The sequence below is a fragment of the Pediculus humanus genome, genomic scaffold (genome assembly GCF_000006295.1).
Source record: "Pediculus humanus corporis 1103172107501 genomic scaffold, whole genome shotgun sequence".
NCBI lineage: Eukaryota > Metazoa > Arthropoda > Insecta > Psocodea > Pediculidae > Pediculus > Pediculus humanus.
This window is the reverse complement of record NW_002987117.1, coordinates 17,910-36,459: the sequence shown is the minus strand read 5'-3', so window position 1 is coordinate 36,459 and position 18,550 is coordinate 17,910. Positions and strand designations below refer to the sequence as shown.

Below are 18,550 nucleotides of genomic sequence, written 5' to 3'. Positions count from 1 at the left end.
GACCGAGACGGCGATCATCGGTTTCTTCCTCTCGAAGAGGAAGGTCGCGTACGAGAAACCGGACGGAACGACGGAAAGGGCGATTATACGCGACGGTCGTCCGACGTTCACTCCGTGGCCCTGTACGGAGTACCGATGTGGCCCGAATTGGTGGCGGCATCCCGGCCGCTTCGCGAGAGGGCGATCCAACCCCAAAGGGCGTCTCTGAACAAGGTGGCGTACAGAGACGTCGCTTCTCTTCTTCCGGGCACTCCCCCGCTCGACCTCCTAGCGATGGAGAGATGCGAGCGGGGTCGCGACGGGCGATGGATCCATGTCAGTGTCTTCTTTGCTGTACTATTATGTAGAAACCTGAAATAAATGTTTTAAAAAACAATATTTTTTTTTTTTTTTATAATTACTTCCGTTCCACGTCGAAGAAGTTCCCTCACGAATGGAAATATCCCAAGTATTATATCTAAACCAGAATTATCTACAAATATAACGGCACATTTATGTGGTACACCTTCGAGTCTTTTGCTCCATTCGTCGAGTGAATCGATTAACCAGGGACGTTCTGAAACATATTAATTCAATCATTATTATTATTATTATTATAACTGTTAATAGCAGACGTTCAATTAACACATGTGAATTACTTGGAATTTTACTAAGAGCATCCTCGAATCCGAAATTATCCTTTTCCAACAAGGCAGAAATTTCTTTGGCTCCCCAATCGAACATGTTACCGGCGATGAGGTACCATATTAATTTTTTATTTCTCGTCGTTTCGTCTAAACGATCCAATTGTTCGATGTGATTAGCAAAAAGTGTCAATGCTTCTTTATTTTCCATTTCTTTTTGAGTCAGGTACGGATCGGGAAATTCGTAGTCGTGTAAAAATTGTTGTATCGTTTCTAAAATGCTTCGAACCGTTAACGATCCATAAAGTCTGGAATAAAAAAAAAAAAAAAAAATTTTTTTTACTTTTTAAATTTCAATTCGCCGTTCGAAGTAAAAAAAATAATAATAATAATAAAATATTTACGTGGGATTCGTTTTTAACTCTTTCAGTCTATTCAATAATTTTTCTTTAAAACTATTCGCCCTCTTTATTGCTGTCGAATTATTTTTTTGACTTTCGATGGCTTTTATTGTTATTTTTTCAACGGTCCCCTCGAAACATTTTAACCAGTACTCCCTAAAAAAAAATACAAAACGAAAAACCGTACTCCTACCTTAAATCGTTCGCATATCACAATTCATTACCTCGCCTCTTCATCTTGAACCAAGTTAACAACGTCTGGACAATACGTGTGCGGATTCAATAAAAATGGACAAACGGAAAAATCACCGTCGGACTCATTGATGTTTCCATTTCCGTTTCCGAAATTACCACAACCAGCAGACATTTTTCTCTCGCCTTCGAGTAGTTAAATAAACAAAAGAAAAAAAAAACAAACAAACAAACAAATCCGGTCATTTTAAAACCTTAAAAACAAAAAAAAAAAAAAAATGAATAACTTACGCGAAACACCTGAACTGGTTTCTTTTCCCCATTGTTCGGTACCCTTAAGAAAGGCACCAACTGTTCCCAAATAACCTTCGTGACGCAAGAATAAAGGTTTTATTTTATTGTCGCTCCAATAATTGACGGAACGTGAAAGGACGTCCATGTTTAATGCATTATTACATAAAAAATAACCGCCGAAATAAACCTGAAAAATATTAATATTAATTTTCTTTCATTTTTTTTTTTTTTTTTTTTTTTTGTTATTTTTTCATCCTTTTAAAAATTCTCCTTTGCCGGTGGAGGGGGGAGGGGAGGGAAATCAACAATTTAAAAAAACTGGATTTTGTAAAATACCTTGTCTACGTTATGCATTAATGCATACAAGGACGCAACTTGTCCTATGCTATTTAGGACGGTAAACAATAAACTTCTTGCTATGTCGGCTTCGGAAAATTTTTTTTGACTAGATTCACCTGAAAATTATGAAATCATTAAAAATATCTTAAAATAAAAAATAAATTATAAATAATTAAAAAAATAAATTGATTCCTACCATTATTAACATTTATTTTTCCAAAACTGGCAGCAATCAAATCACCGGATAATCCAGCAGATGTGTAATCACCACCAAATATATCCCTAACCAATATATCTACCTAAAAATACAAACATAAATAATCGATATTTTAAACATTTAATTTTTTGAAAATAATATCGATGAAGAAGTAATGGCATACTTTTTCATAATCCCCTTTCGCTGCCAATTCCAAAAGGTCATCATATTCTTTTGCAGATGTTAATAAACTACCTAAACCCCAAAAAGTTGCTCCGCCTAAAAACACAAAAACAAACATTCTGCTATGTAAACGGAAAAAGAATTTACCATAAATTTTTTTTTTTTTTGTAAAAAAGTTAAAATCAATCACCTGTTGACAAACCCCCGATTCTTTCATAACATTCTTCTCCAGTTACTTTTATGATTGACACACCTGATCCGATATTAACAAGAAGATAAGGATAAAGATTGGAATCGATGTTTTGAAAAATATATTCGGGTTTTCCATTTTGTTCGAAACTAAATGCTTCTTTCGATACATTTTTCAATAAAAAATTTGTTCCTTTTATTAAACAGTACATTTCATCTTCTTTATCTATTCTGTAAGAAAATAAAATAATAATAATTAATGATTCATGATTTCTTTTGTTAAGATCAAAAAAGAGATGTCATCGATAAAATCGTTTAAAATATAAATAAAGACGAGATGCAAATTTCGCTTTTTTGTTTTCGACAAATAAAAATAAATTTTTTTAAAATTTTCAATTAAGCTTATTAAAAAAAAAAAAAAAAAAAAAAAAAAATTCATAATGATTTGTACCAAGTAGTTACAAAAAGTATAAAAGTATAAAAATATTACATAATTCAGAGATAATAATAATAATAAAAATAAATAAATAAATAAACTTACAAAACTCCTAATTTTTCCTTTATACAACTGGCATATTTACAAACTCCTCCTCCTGTCACTTTAATAGTATTCCCTTTGACAAGCTCTTTGTTTCCGACAATGTGATTCTCTATAAAATCTAAACAATTTTCTAAATATTTTGTTTGAAATTTTAAAAAGTGTAAACGAGACATTTGTTCAATTTCACAATATTTTTGGTTACACATTTGACTAGTCGAATCGTTAATGCAACTATCAATAACATTATCACTATCATCTGTAATTATATTTCTTATAGTATTGCTTGTTTCACAATTATTTTCCCAATTATTATTTATTTTCGAATAGTCATTAGTAAGGCTTCCTGTGTTCACACCATTGGTCACATTTAATTTATTTATATTTTTTTTCCTATGATTAAAACACGATTGCTTATGTTTGGTTGTTGAATAATATGCGATTTTAGTAAGAGAACAACCTATGGAGAAAAATTAAAAAAAAAAAAAAAAAAAAAAAATCATTTTAAATTTAATATTAATTATTGATAATTTTTTTTTTTTCGTTTCAATTTTTTTTTTTTTTCTCTCGATCGTACATTTTAAATTAATTAAAATACAAAGGAAGTGAGAGAGAGAGAAAAAAAAAAAAAAAAAATGATTTACATCGAATGATCATTAAATGCGGGAATAAATACATGTTAGTTATGAAAACAAATAATTTTAAAAATGGACATATTGTTTAATAATTATCATCTCACAATTAAAAAAAAATTAATTTATATTACCTATATCGATGGCGAATCTTTTCCCGTTGTGTAAATTACAAAACATTTCCATGTATTCGGGTAATTTAATACTATTTGGTTCATTATAAACGTTACCCACACAACTAACGTCAGCCATGTTGAATTTATCTAAATCGAAACTCTCCGATATCTCTTCGATATGTATCGATAAATATCGATTAACTTCGACTCGACATATAATGAACTCGTGAAACAAAATTTACTTTTCCTAATGAAAAAAAAAAATAAAAAAAAAATAATAATACACTTACGTAAGTCATTTTATTTCATAATTTTTGCATGATAACAAGGATATATATAATTTCCTCTCTCCTACGTATAAAATATAATAGAACGAACCTGAAAATAAAACCTAAAAAAATGTGACTTGCAATATTGTTTTTTATTTATTTTATTTGAATGTCATTTAAAAAATTTATTTACCCTTTGAGTTGATATTTAAACAAGGTTATTCAAATATCATACATATTGTTTTTAATTAAATATTAAAAAAAACAATTTAAAGACTCTAAAATTTATTTTTAAATTAAGTTTATGTTAAAATTATTGTTTAAATGTGAATGTGATTCGTGAAAAACTAAGACAACTTACTTTTAAATAAAAAAAAAAATTAATTTAAAGCTTACAGTTTTTTGTCTTTTTATCCTATTACAAAATCCAATGATTATTTTTTTTTTGGTTTGTTTGTCTTGTTTGTTTTTATCTCATTAAGTGAACTTAATATGAAATTAAAAAGGACAAAAAAAAAAAAAAAGTTTTGTAATTCAAAGGTTGTTAAACTTTTAATAATTATGTTTTTTAATTACACGAGCCCCCCCCTTTTTTTTCTCTTTTTTCTTCTTATATTGAGTAATAAGCTAAAAAATAAATGACATTATCTAATACAATGACGAGAATATATTTTTATTACGAAATGAATTTGTATTATTATTATCATTTTACAATTACCCAATTGTAAATTTTGTATTACCTCAGTTATGATGATAAATTATTATTCTTTAAATTTAAATTTTGTCGATTTTAATAAAGTGTATTTGGCGTAAGTACAATACTTATCCGACATGAATGGAATGTAAAAAGCTCTGAAAAACACGCTTGATTTTTCCGAATTTAAAAATGGTATCGACACTAATGGAGTCCATTTGTCCGTTTGTTGGCTATAATTCGGTTCAAGCGGTGTTTCTTCCCTACCATAATCGCAATCGATTAAAAAATGACATTGATTTATGTCGAACTAAAGCAGAAAAAAAAAAGGCTGTTTTTGTTCCCCCATTGAAAACATTTAAACGAAAAAAAAAAAAAAAACGATTCTCTCACATATCTGGAAGGTTCTTCCTTGTTCATATCGTTAAAATGTGAATGTATCAAAGTTGTCGCGTTCGGACTCGAACTGTATTCCGCCGGAAGTTGACCTTTAAATTCAGATTTTATAAATTTAAGGCTCCAGCTGTAACGAGAAAAGAAAAAGGTTATGAATGTAGCGTCCAAACGAACATTTTTGTTTTCTTGTGGATTTGTATCGTACTTGTTATTGGGTAAAAAAAAACTATTTGGAAATCTGTGCCATTCTTTTCCAACGCAAACGTTCACTGGAGTCTTATCAAATTCGTTTCCTCTCTCTGCATTTATTTTATTCAATTCTATGTACAGGTCCATGGGTGCGTGATACGCTGAAAAAGTAACCACAAGTTTTAATTGTGCAAACTTTATCACTTTTACCTGTTTAAATCGCATCTCACCTGTGTACAGAGCGAAAATTCTAGATAAGCTCAAGCATATCATAACGATACAGGAGAAAATTCCAAGGATTTGCGAACCAGGTAAACGTTTTGAATTTTTACCAAATATTTGTGACACGATGATCGAATACATTATTTGCATGGAATGAATGCAAACGGCTCCGCAAAGGCATATCAAAGGGTATACCGGAAATAAAAATCGCTCTTCCTAAAAAAAATTTGAAATCAAATGTAAAATTGTTTGAAAAATAAATAAACACCTTATAATATAAATAAATAAACACTAATAAAATATTTAAAAAAAAATAAATAAACACTTTATGGGGTTGAAATGTGAATACGATGAACCAAATATAAAATGGCGTAAGATAAATCCAATGAGAAAAATATTCTCCTTTTCTTTTTATCCTTGATGCGACAAAATTTCTTAAAAGCTGGAATGAAATCAAATAAAGAGTTAAACAATGTATCGATTTAAAAATAAAAATGAAATTTTTTTCTTTAAAAATACTTACAATGAATGAAGGAGCCAAAATGGCTGCGATGAAAACTATGTTAAAATTTAATAAACCGTTGAGAAAATAAAAGCAAATTGGTTCAGTTCCATATAAGTTTGGACCATGATCAGTGAAAAGATTGTACATGACAATGTTGAGAGGAGCTATTACAAATTTTCCATACAATTCTGAATCCATTTTAATCAATGGTACCTGAAAATACAATTTTCATTAGAAAAAATTACTACTACACGACTAAACGATTTCTAACTAAATTCTTTATTATTATTATTAAAGTAAATATAAATGATGACACTTACCAATATAATAATAGAGGAAATCACTGACCATTGAAAAAATTTCCTATGTAATTTTCTTATAAATAACATATCAATTGCAATCGGTGCACCTGTTAAAGCTGCAAATGGCCAACTGATAAACGTTGAAAGCGCAACTGTAAAAACCGCCAACTCATACTTTCTCATGATCCAAGCCCCAGTTGACAATAAACACATATACCTGTATAGAAATGTAACAGTAAATACCAATTTAATAAATGTTATAAATCTAGATTCAATTCGATAAAAAACTTACATGGAAAAGCTAGAAGGTAAAAATGCAGTGCTGGAAATAAACATTCCCGGACTGAAAAGCATAAAAATAAGTACCATTTTTCCAACTTGCATACCAAATTCTTTCATGACTGCCCTAAATAGAAAATTATTTAAATGAAATTCATTTATTTATAGAAATTTTAAATAAAACTTTTATCAACTAATTATCCCTTTTTTTTCCCTTACTTATAAAAATATGTTTCACAAAAAGCACAAAAAAGACCTAATACACATCTAATTATGTAAAATATTAACATTCGATTTGGTTGAAGTAAATTCGAATAAATCCATGCTGGTACAACATGAAGTAAAATGTATGTATAGGATCTAAGGGCGTATGTTGGACTGTATTCCCACGTTTGAAAACCTTTTCCAAACAGTAAAAAGTGACTCTGAAAAAGAAAATCAAATAAAATTAATAATAGTGATTGATAATTATTTTGCATTTGAGATAGAAATAAAATAGTATAAAGTAATACTTACAGGTTCCCAATAATTATAAGTTTCATCGCAGTCGCTAATGTGACTCCAAACAGCAGCACAAAACCTGGCTGATAAAAATGCTTTGAAGGCAGTCTCAACGCTCAAATAAAAACTTTTATTATCGGTGGATTCATTTCGTCCAGCCCTTAAAACAAATTTACCCTTAATGCATCCATTTATACAATTAACAGGTGGATTTTTTTCTTAAACAAACTAAAAGAGCCATCATACATTTCTTTTCTTTCCGGCTTTTTTGGTTTCAAGTTTTTCTTTGGTTTATTTCCATTTTTATTTTTTTGAGGCTTGGTTCCACTTTTTCCAGAGCCTTTTATTTTTAAAAATCCAGTTTTAGCTTGTGTGACCATTTTGTATAAATCACATTTTTACACAATCAAAGTAAAACTGCTAACTAGAAAAATTGTTTAGGGTAATAAGAGATCAATCTACTACCACGTTAAATTTAACAGTGGCAAACGCTTTTTATTATAAATTATAAATATTGGCGCGAAGCCAATGATAAATATATTATTAAAATACAAAATATGTATAAAAGGTTAAAATTATGTACACTTTTTTTAAATTTAAATGTTTTTTTTTTTAGTTTTCCTCAAGTCTTGTATTACAAAACCCCATTTGAGTTTTTAAGTCTATAAGTAGTAATAATCCAAAAAGTTATTAAAACATTGAATGTTATTCACTTATTGGGTCTTTTCTCCGATCTAGGTTTTAGTGGTTTCTTTCCAGCAGAAGTTTTTTCTTTCGATCTCCATTGTATAAGCAAAGGATGAGTTTCTAAAATTTAGATGATAGTTTAAAAAAGAAAAAAAAAATCAAATTATGAATTTAATAAAACTAAAAACAAACCTTCACAAGGAGGCCCCTCCAATTTTACATCATATGATTTATACTTTTTTTTTTTGACAGGCGGCGAAGTGTTTTCTTTGCTTTCTTTTTCTTTTTCTATAGTATGATCTGGAACTCCAGTAGCTTGCCATCCATCTTCGGGATCCTCAACTTCAGGAGCAATGGGTAAAAATTGAAGAGATGACAAATCTTCTTCATCCTCATCGGAACTACAAAAAGCAGCTACTTTTTCCCTTGTGCAAACATCCACCTGTAACCGCATAATTATTAAAGATATTAAAGTTAATAATGTATTGTTAAAATCAATAATTAATCGAATTGATTTTAATAAATCAACCAACCTCTAAATCTTCATCCTCATGCTGAGGACCAGCTTCGATTGATTTATCTTCATCATCAATATCAAATTCAGATTCTTTTTCTTCATATTCGACATTTTCATCCAATTCTTTAAAATCAGGAGCAAAAGCAGACCAATTTTCTACCTGATTCTGAGCCCAAACTGAAACTACACCAGATGATATTGATGTTATGATAGGCCTCACAGGATGCCACTGAAATTATATACATATTCAATAGCAGTAAAACAATTCGAATAAAGTGATGGAAATATATTTATTTGAATTATAAACTTTTTTCGCTTACCACAACATCAAGCAAAACTTCTCCTTTGGTACCATGAAGAATTTTCATTAAAACTCCAGTAGCTTTTTCCCAAATGTACAAAGCATGTTGTCGAGCTGAACCAGCACAAATATATTCTCCATCACCGGAAAAGCAACACTTTTTCCATGTTGTCCTTGAAAAAATTGCAAACAAAAAATAATTAATAACAAATATTTATTTCATATAGAAATTTTCTTAGTTATAAATACTTGTTAACTAAATCTTGGAGTTTTTGAACAGGTTCAGGTTCTCCATCTCTACCAGACCCAATTACTTCAGATCCATTATACACTCTTATAACTCTATCAGCTGTATTTACTAAAAAACATCTTTAAAAAAAAAAAAAATTATTTTATTCAATTGAAATGAATTGATTATATTATAAACATTTTAAATCTGTAAACCTACTCTCCTCTCCTAGCAAATTCTATACTTTTTATACTTGTCGTACTCGCAGTTCCAAGCATGACTTTAAAAGACGATTTTAGTGTTAAATCGGTAGTTTGATAAATGCAAACCTTTCCTTTGGAATTTCCAGTATATATATATTCTCCTCTTCTATCAAATGATGCCACTATATTCAGATCATTCTATAAAAAATACTTGATTTATACGAATACACAAAAACAAATAAATTATCAATTAAAAAATTTTACTTACATCTTCGTCTAAAGGTACAATTTGATGTTCGCCATCGACATCAACCAAAACAGCAGCATGTCTCATTGGGCAAACTAAAAACATTTTGTCATTTCTAGGATGAAATTGAACTTTTAAAATTGGTGAAGGAAATCTATATTTTTGTGTACATTCTCCACTGAGAATCTCCCATATACATACATTATTATCGGTTGATGCCGATAATAGTTTGTATCCATCTCTCGACCAACTATTACCACACATACATGTAAATATTACCATAAATAAATACCATGTAAATAAAGTGTAAAAGTGAGGGGTTGATTATTTAAAATTACCTTAAAGAACAAACAGGATGAACATGGGAACTAATTATTTTAGCAATTCCTCGAGTTAAAAAATCCCAAATAACAATTCTTCCATCGTTACATCCAACAGCTAATAGTGTTCCTCTTTTATTAAACGAACAAGTTACAGCTAAAGAAATACAGTCTAATGCTCCATCGAATTCCTCCGGATAGTTTTGTCCAAAAGATTCTAATTAAAACAAAAAAAAAATTTGTACTGTATATATCAACAAATTGTACAGTAGTAAAAAGTAATTTTTATATAATTAAAAAAAGTAACTTATTTTATATTATTACACGAGATAAGTTATTTGATTTCATTTAAAAAAATAAAACGTTTATTATTCAATTATTTTCATGTTTAAATTTTTAATTACCTAATAATTCTAAATTCATTTCCTCACTTAAGAGTTTACCAATGGTACTTTATCTCATACATGTATGTAAGGTAAACAAAACTAAACCGTGTAATGGAAGTCTAATGACACGACAAATTTTCTTCTGCTTTTAAACGCGTAAATTTTCCCGCCTTCATTTTTATATACATATATTTATTAGGTCGATGTAATTATAAAAATATTTATTATATATATTGTATTTATTAAAGTTTTAAACGTTTTTTATTTTAAATAAGAAAATAAATAATTTTTATGATTAAATTTATAAACAAAAAAAAGAAAGAAAAAGGTGGAAGAAAAAAAAATTTAAAAAGCATTTCGGAAAAAAAAAATATTAATAAGAAATTTTTATTTTATTAATACAATAGTTTTTTTGAAAAAAAAAAAAAAACCAATGGAAGACAAAATTTTAATTCAAAACTTTTCAATGTTCGATAATAATAATAACCAAAAAGAATATTTACAGTCACGACAGAAAAAAAAAAAAAAAGAAATAAACAAAAAAAAAAATCCCATCACCATCACAAACACAATAAAAGATTTGCCCGACACCTTCCGAAAAAAAATTTTCTTTTTTTTTTTTTGTTTTTTTTTTTTTTTTTTAAAAAGGAAAATTAAAAAATTTTTTAATTATTCGGTTCAATGAACCTAACCCCAAAACTTCATCATCATCATCATTATTTATTTATTTTATTATTATTAATATAATTATTATCATTATTATTAATTTGTTAACATTAAAAATAAATTATTAATAAAATAAAATAATAAATTTATTATTTTTTTTTAATAAAAATATTCGGTACCTAATTTTCCAGTTTTACTCAATATTTATCATTATTATTATTACAATTATTATTATTATTATTAAAAACAAAAGCAAAAAAAAAAAAAATCGCGTTGCGTTCGTGACTGTTTAATGAGTAACAAAATGAAAAATCAGGTACGTACGTCGTTATTATTATTATTATTAATCACATTTTAATTTAATTCCCAATTTTTTTTTAATACCCAACACACGAGAGATTTAAATATCATTATTAACAAACAAACAAACAAACAAATTTGTTTTAGAATTCACTTAAAATCTATAAAAAAAAAAAAAATTTATTAATCGAAAATTGGCAACGTTTGTTAATTATTTAAACGCGTTATATAATTAATAAGAAAAAAAAAGCATTTCCGGTTATAATTTAAAAAAAAAAAATTTATCACAGCGTTATTATCATCATCATCGTCGTAATTAAAATTAATAAAAAACTTGATTTGAACTTGATCGCACTTTTTTCCCCCTTTTTTTAGTGGGGAAGAAGGACTTTAAAGTGTTCCTTAATCACCAATTATTATTATTATTATCATTTTTGTCCATTTAATAACGATATCCATAATCCATAGAATTAGAAAGACTAGAAATTTCTCTCTCTATCTTTCTCTTTTATTAGATTTCCATCAACCATTTCCGGTTACTACGAGACAGAGAGAGAGAGACAAAGTCATACGAGCGATCAATTTTAATAATACAAAATACTACTTAAGTCAAATCAAGATATATTTATTTATTTTTTTTAAAAATTCACCGATTGATTGATTCGTTTCAGTCATTCATTCATTCATTCATTCATTTTAATTATTACCCTCGTAATTTATAATTTTAATTATAAAAATTTATTTAAAAAAAAAAAAAATTCATATTGATTATTATTATTATTTTTTTTTTTTATAAAAAATAAATTTTTTGTTAATTTATACAAAAAGTCTGTTAACATTTCTATTTTAAAAAACAAATGGCACCGTATTTATTATTATTATTATTATTATTATCATTATTATTAATAATATTATTATTATTAATATTATTAAAGGGAATTTAAAAAAAAAAAAAAGACTAAAGTGGTCAATATGAATTAATATTATTAAGTTGGCACGCTAATTAAATAAACCGGAAATAGTGCCAACATTTCAAAAAAAAATTCCGATAGAGGGAGAGGGAAAGGGGGGGGGGGAAAGAAAGTGATGTACGACCGGAAGTACATTTCGATTATCGATCGTATAATCGAAATTTTATGGTCGAATCGATTTTTTTTAACGCCATCCTTGCGTCATCTGTTTGAACGTTTCCGTTCTCGTTGATCGAGAATATAAAACTTCCTGTGGTGGATCCGGGAACGATCCTGGAATGTCGTCTAAACGTCCTTCGCTTTTCGAAAGAGCCGAATAAGACGTTGAAAATATTTCAGCATCTCTTCTCATGAACGGCGTTATGGCTTCGTTCGGATCTAATATGGATTCGCTACTGCGTGATAGACCCGATGGAGCCGTTCCTAAAGTTTTATTTATTATATCTTGTCGCCGTCTTTGAGTGCTGACCGTGCTTCCGGCAATGGATGTTCTTCCGCTGCGAACGCTTTTCGGAGAATGTTCGGGACTTGACGGTTCGGTGTCTTGATCCCATTTTCTCGTAGTGGTCCATTGCTCCGTGAATTCCGATGCGGATCTTGCGAGTGACGGTTGACTAACCGAACGAATCATGGAACTTCTTGTGTAACCGTAATCGGTTTCGTCGTCGTCGAAGTAGGACCTTCTGTAATAGCTGCTCGGTCGGCTGGATACGTCGCTCAACGTGTCAACTCTGTCTTGTCTCGTGTAATCGACCATGACTTCTGTCATGCTTCTGACGTCCGTACGATCGGATCTGAAGCTGGGTCTTCTGTTGCGGAAATCTGGATATATGGTCGATTGACCGGGGGTATCGGGTACTAGGGTCGTGTAACTAGATCCTCCGTCGGAATCGTATTCGTAGAGCGTCGGCAACGAACTTCTTCTGCTACGGTTATCCCAATCTTGTTTCTTCTTGTATTTATTCGGAGGTTGACCATTTTTATCGTATGGCACTTTATCCGGAGGTGCTAATATACGAATTATGACATCCCATTTTTTCGGTTCGAAAAGTGTTTCGTAACGTTCATCACGGCTAATTCGTTCGTAGTCCTCTTTGACTGTTGCTTCCGACAAAAGAGTTCGAAGAGTGGATTCCGTTGTGATTATTTTACGCCATTTTTCACGATCGGTTGTCGTCAATACATCGTTTGGAGTATCTTCTTCCTCTGGTTGTATGGGTTCTAAAACTTTAGTGAGAACGTGCCAGTTTTGAACTGGTGCTTTTGGTGGAGGTGGTGAAGAAATATCCAGTTTGCTCAAGTATGTTCTTTCGACTTTATGAATTGGACGTCTCTCGGGAGGAGGGGAAGGATGAACCGTGCTGACAGATGTTTCCGAAAGAGTATCCCAATCAGGATGATCTCTGGGCACGTCTTGACCCGGAGCCGGATAATTACGAATGGTCACGTCCCATTTGTTTGCTTGCGGTTTAGGATGACGTTCAGTAACGAGACGTTTGTGTCTTTCGATATCTTCGATCGTTTTCTTTTCGGTTATGGTTCTTAAGAAAACGTCATCAACAATGTGAGAGGTGATTTCGGGTCTTCTGGGAATGACAACCGGTTCGATCAATTCAGAAGTTTGATGTAATTCTGTCGTATCCGTTTTGTATGGAAGAATGCTCGGAGGAGGCGGAGAAACTTTCTTTCTTATTTCAGTCAAATCACTTCTCTTAACTTCTGTTCGATCAGAATCGAAAGATTTGACAGGAACTGATCGCAATGGTGAACTAGTGAAATCTCTCGTCGTTTCTATCTTTTGATCTTTCTTCACAACGGTTGAATATGTCGGAGTGGGTTGTTTTGGCGGTGGATGTATTTCGGGTATGAAAGAGAATGTCGTTTTGTGTTTCGGTATTTCCGTTCTCTCGAGTATGGTAGTCAAATTTCTAGCTTGAGTCGTCATAGCACTTTCTACATCAGAAATACTTCCAGTCGGAGTGATCGGAGGTGGCGGAGGAGAACGTTTAACTTTAACTTGAACATCGAATTTAGGCTCGGGTACGGGTACGACAACGTCATGAATAACGGATTCGGCCAAACTTCTCGTGTCGACATCTTCAACTTCGGAATGTGCCGAACTTGGAGATTCGGATGGATAATCGCTGGGTAAAGTATCGGAATGTTCGGACGGAATAAGTGCTTCCGAACTGCTTGCGGTGACTGCCAACGGTGGAGCATGGGCCCTTGGAATTTTCAAACCTTCAAACATTGATATATTTCCAAGGCTTGATCCGGAAAGTTTTGTTATTTCCGATCCAGACCCGATCGTGCTGAAGGGTTTATGTACGACTTTAACTCTTCTGTTCTTCAAACAGTAATAAGAACATCCAAGACCCAAAAGCAATAATGACAAGAACAAAATTGCACATATTATCATTAATATTTGATAACCGGCTAATGGAGGCTTAAGTGGGACTGGCGCAACCGGTTCCAAACTGTAATTACACACAAATAATAATTTTTTTTTAAAGCGTCAAAAAAAAAAAAAAATGGCAACAACAAAATGCTTAAAAATTAATAATAATAATATTTACATTGGAGCCGGTAAAGCGGCCGGAAGTGGAGCGATCGGAGGCGGATATCGGCATACAATTGTTATGATTTCATCACCATCCATTTCCAAACCTGGATGAAACCGGACGACTATATTATTTGTAAAAACTCTTTGTGGTTTCTAAAAATATAATAAGAAAAAAAAAAAATAATTATTATTATTACATTTTTCTCAAAAATAAAAATAAATGAGAGTAAAATTTTTTTTTTTTTTTTTATACCTGTCTTGTACCACATCCTTTCAATGGTAATTCCAAATGATACGTTAAATTTCCACTTCCGGCAATTTGACAAGCGCTATTCCTATCGAAATCCGCATAAACGATACCGAAAAAAGGTTCGTTAAATTTAAGTTCGATCTACAAAAAAAAAAAAAAAAAACAACACAAAAAAAAGTTTAGTCGTGGCAATAACGAATTTAACTAATTACACTACTAAAAATTATTTTATTTAGTTTCAAAGATCATTCGTAAATCAAATCATAATTTTTTGCGGGGCGAATTGAAAACTTATTATCATTATTATTACGCAACAATAATAATCATTTGTCTTCTGCTTCGTGTGTGTGCGTGTAAGATCATTGCAACAAACAAAACAATCGAAATTGTTTTGTTTGTTCGGTTACCACAACGTTTTTCACATTGTTAGATCACGGTTTAATGTTTACGTTTCCGGTATAACAATTGTTCGTTTCCGGTTTAATCATTGCATTTATTTCATCGGTGCATAAAAAGAAAATATTTTCTCTTTATTATTATTATTTTATGTCGACAGGTGAACTTTGTGAATTAGAATTAAAAAAAAATCCCTAAAAACGATGATGATGATGATGACGGTTAATAAAAAAAATTTTTTTTTTTTATCAGGGTAATGAGTCATTGGGTGCGGTATTTGATAGTGGTATCAGAAATCGGTCGATCGGTCGCGCCTACGCGTTTTTATTCAACTTCCACGTAATTTACTATAATACATGTATAATAAAAACCTGACGTACCTGCATTGAACCTGCAACGCAATTTAACGTTGCTTTCGTACGATTGAGAAAAATCAATGGAGAAAGATCGTCGAGTTTAATAACTTTACCATCTAAAACCGTTTTCTCCGGAAGTCCTTCTCCCTGATATTCTACATTATTACCGTGGCTGGCATAATTTGATTGTCCAGCAACTGGAATTCCGCATATAAATGCGCATGATAATAATATTATCAATCTTATTTTCATCTGAAATAAAAAAATCAAAAGATGAGCATGAAAAAAACATTTTTTTAAAAGTTAAGATAATAAAAAATTACACGTTTGCCATTACGTAACGTAAAAAAAAAAAGAGAAAGTGAAAGAAACCGAATTCGCAAAAAAAAAAAAAATATTGAATTCTTTTTACGTTTTATACAAGACGCCATTTTTAATTTACCTGAAATACCTGAGTATCGAACGCATAAAAATTTATTATGATAAATATTCGTTTGACGTCATATTAAAACGTTTTGTGTGATGTGCCACCATCATCCCTCATACAAATCGTACGGAAAAAATCGTTATCGTGATTAATACACGAAATAAAATCGATCAATCGAAGGTCGATCGATCGATCGATCGATGGATAAAAAAAACTTTCACTCTTAAAAAATTTGCATTTAATGTTATGTCATCATGTTTTCATAACTTTTTTTCGTTCGTTCGGTTAAATACTTTGAACGAACGCTTTGGAAAAACGTTCGGTTGGTTGTTTTTTGTGTCAACGTTTGTTGAGACAAACGTTTTACGAAATTAAAAGATCGAAACGAGTAGATAAAAAAAAATAATAGTAATAATAGGTAAATAACATTGAGTCGAAGGTGAAAGGTGGTGGTAGATAGGTATTAATAGTAGTTATTCTCTCTCTCTCTTTCTCTCTCTCAGTATTTATCTATCCATCTTTTTCTTTCGTTTCCATTGCTCCTACTCGTACATGTTAAGAATTTTTAATGTAAATTTTTTTTTTTCGCATGCGAAATTTAAAATAAAAAAATAAAAAATTAAAATTTTTTTTTTAATTAAATCGTTTGTTATTTCGTTCCGTACCTGAAAAAAAAAAGAAAGAAAATTCAGGTCACGTAGAGGAAACCTTGTGTTGGCAAGCACAAACGACTATTTGGAGTTTAAATGGTAAAAAATAAAAAGAATTTTCCACGTGACCTCATCATTCGAGAGGAAAAAACTCATTTTCCGTTTCCACCCACATACGGGATTCATACCCATATCGTCGTCGTCGTCGACGTCATCACGAATCACATAGGAAAATGTTAATAATGAGAATGAGAAAAACGTTTTGTCGTCGTCGTCGGCATTTTCTTTTGATAAATTCGTATTAAAAAAAAATCACGCATGAACGATCACGTTAATAATATTTTCCTAAGGCTTCGATGACAATCAACGAGATGAAAACCACAAAAGAAAAATAAAAAATTGAAGGATTTGAATGAATTAGTCACATTTAAAAAACAAAAAACAAAAAAAACTTCTTTGTGGCAAAGACCCAGAAAGAAAAATTCAAGGTTGACAGTGGGCTGGTTTAAATTGGTTGTAGGTACAAACGGAATAAAGAAGGAGTGCGAAAAGGAAATTCTAAATGAGACAAAAACATTAAAACTTTTAAAATCAATCGTTTACGAGACTCCATTTTAATTTTGCAAGGCTTGCCAACATTGCTTAACAAAAAAAAAAAAAAATAAGCTTTTAACCTTTTACATCAAAAACGAGTTTTTCCTTATTCAATGCCTTTAACAACAACTAATTCCCCCCCCCCATTTCCCCCCTCATCCATCCCATCCATTTTTATTTCATATTCCTAATTAGGACTCTCGTACTTATTACGTACCTGAAAAATTTTTTTATAACTATAAAATGTTACGTACATTAATCCGTTTATTATTATTATTATTATTATTTATAGAAATACCATATTGCGATATTAATAATAATAAAATTCTCGTCGTGATTTTTTCCTTTTTTTTTTTTTAATTACAAATAATTTTAAGCCACATCATTAAAAAAATTTTTTTTTCTTATTCAAATTAACCCCAAAAAAATTTACGTTCGTTCAGGTACCAACTTTAATAATAATAATAAAACGTATCAATGCCTGATTTTCATTTTTTTTCGAACCTAATAAAACCTTCATTTTCATTTTTTTTTTTACACGCGGAAGTTCGATTGTAATTATTATTATTATTATTACATTTCTAATTTTAAAATTTATATGTGTATAGGTTTCACTAAAAAGGTTTATTTCAGGTTTGAAGGTTGAAAAAAGAAAAAAAAAACGAATAAGAAAATTCTAGAATTTTTTCTACATCGTTCATAGCAAACACTAATAAAATATCATCATCATAACTATTTTCACACCTTTTTAGAAGAAAAAATAATAATAAATTAAAAACTATAAGTCAGTCAGTCAATCAGTCATTCATTCATTCATTCCATTAATATTTATTTATTCAATCATTTTAACAAGAATTTTTAATTATTAAAATTCAAATAAGAAAAATACGAATGCGTCACTTATGCATCCATTCTAAGAATTCACACACACACGCACACGAAGTCGAGGTTTTCCACATTATTATTATTATTATTATTATTATTATTTACATTCTAGGTATTTCAATTACACAATAAGATATTTTTAGAAATTAAATTTTTTTCTAGAAAAAAAAAAATAAATAAAACAAATTTGGGTGCGAAATGACATTAAACGAAAAGATTTCAATCATTGGAACATCACGATTTATAATCAGGACCGTATACGGAATTTTTTTTTTTTTATTAAAATTTTCCGATTTGATAATGAAACGAGGAAAAAAAATTATTTTTAATAAAACGTTTTATTTATTTTTATTTTTGCTGCCATTAACTCGAAATCGTCATTCCGCAAACGATTTAAATTTTAAAGAGTTCGTGATTTAACGTTTGGTAAAAAAAATTACTCATACAATGACCTCGAACGCATACGTTTAACTTAATTTACACTCAAGCCATCTTACGTTTATTATTAACACATTTTCAAATTACACGTTTATACTTCATTT

The 18,550-nt window shown here is 30.0% G+C and overlaps 4 protein-coding genes across 4 annotated transcripts in view; all 4 read right to left on the bottom strand.

Annotated features, from left to right (window-relative positions):
* Positions 1-3,839, bottom strand: part of Phum_PHUM157550 (Pantothenate kinase, putative) — a gene marked incomplete at both ends in the record, with an annotated part of 5,824 nt that extends 1,985 nt beyond the window's left edge. The window contains 11 exons of the mRNA XM_002424830.1: positions 402-556; positions 639-931; positions 1,028-1,180; positions 1,249-1,402; positions 1,508-1,697; positions 1,847-1,965; positions 2,046-2,148; positions 2,230-2,324; positions 2,419-2,648; positions 2,959-3,415; positions 3,722-3,839. Coding sequence (XP_002424875.1) covers positions 402-556; positions 639-931; positions 1,028-1,180; positions 1,249-1,402; positions 1,508-1,697; positions 1,847-1,965; positions 2,046-2,148; positions 2,230-2,324; positions 2,419-2,648; positions 2,959-3,415; positions 3,722-3,839 — 2,067 coding nt within the window. The remainder of the gene's footprint in view (positions 1-401; positions 557-638; positions 932-1,027; positions 1,181-1,248; positions 1,403-1,507; positions 1,698-1,846; positions 1,966-2,045; positions 2,149-2,229; positions 2,325-2,418; positions 2,649-2,958; positions 3,416-3,721) is intronic.
* Positions 3,840-4,733: 894 nt separating this feature from the next.
* Positions 4,734-7,440, bottom strand: Phum_PHUM157540 (alpha-1,2-mannosyltransferase ALG9, putative; the record flags this gene model as incomplete). The annotated part of the gene is given in 10 exon segments (XM_002424829.1): positions 4,734-4,976; positions 5,060-5,189; positions 5,268-5,689; positions 5,799-5,915; positions 5,997-6,191; positions 6,299-6,497; positions 6,573-6,686; positions 6,779-6,984; positions 7,076-7,278; positions 7,290-7,440. 10 exon segments carry the CDS (start codon positions 7,438-7,440, stop codon positions 4,734-4,736), a joined length of 1,980 nt encoding a protein of 659 aa, XP_002424874.1.
* Positions 7,441-7,769: 329 nt separating this feature from the next.
* Phum_PHUM157530 (restnoblastoma-binding protein, putative) lies at positions 7,770-10,126 on the bottom strand (the record flags this gene model as incomplete). The annotated part of the gene is made up of 9 exons (XM_002424828.1): positions 7,770-7,867; positions 7,940-8,189; positions 8,281-8,493; positions 8,585-8,738; positions 8,815-8,934; positions 9,014-9,195; positions 9,266-9,494; positions 9,583-9,781; positions 10,105-10,126. The coding sequence occupies 9 exons, from the start codon at positions 10,124-10,126 to the stop codon at positions 7,770-7,772; spliced, it is 1,467 nt and encodes a 488-aa protein (XP_002424873.1).
* Positions 10,127-12,071: 1,945 nt separating this feature from the next.
* Positions 12,072-15,704, bottom strand: Phum_PHUM157520 (uncharacterized protein; the record flags this gene model as incomplete). The annotated part of the gene is made up of 4 exons (XM_002424827.1): positions 12,072-14,364; positions 14,464-14,603; positions 14,704-14,841; positions 15,477-15,704. 4 exons carry the CDS (start codon positions 15,702-15,704, stop codon positions 12,072-12,074), a joined length of 2,799 nt encoding a protein of 932 aa, XP_002424872.1.
* Between the last annotated feature and the right edge of the window lie 2,846 nt (positions 15,705-18,550).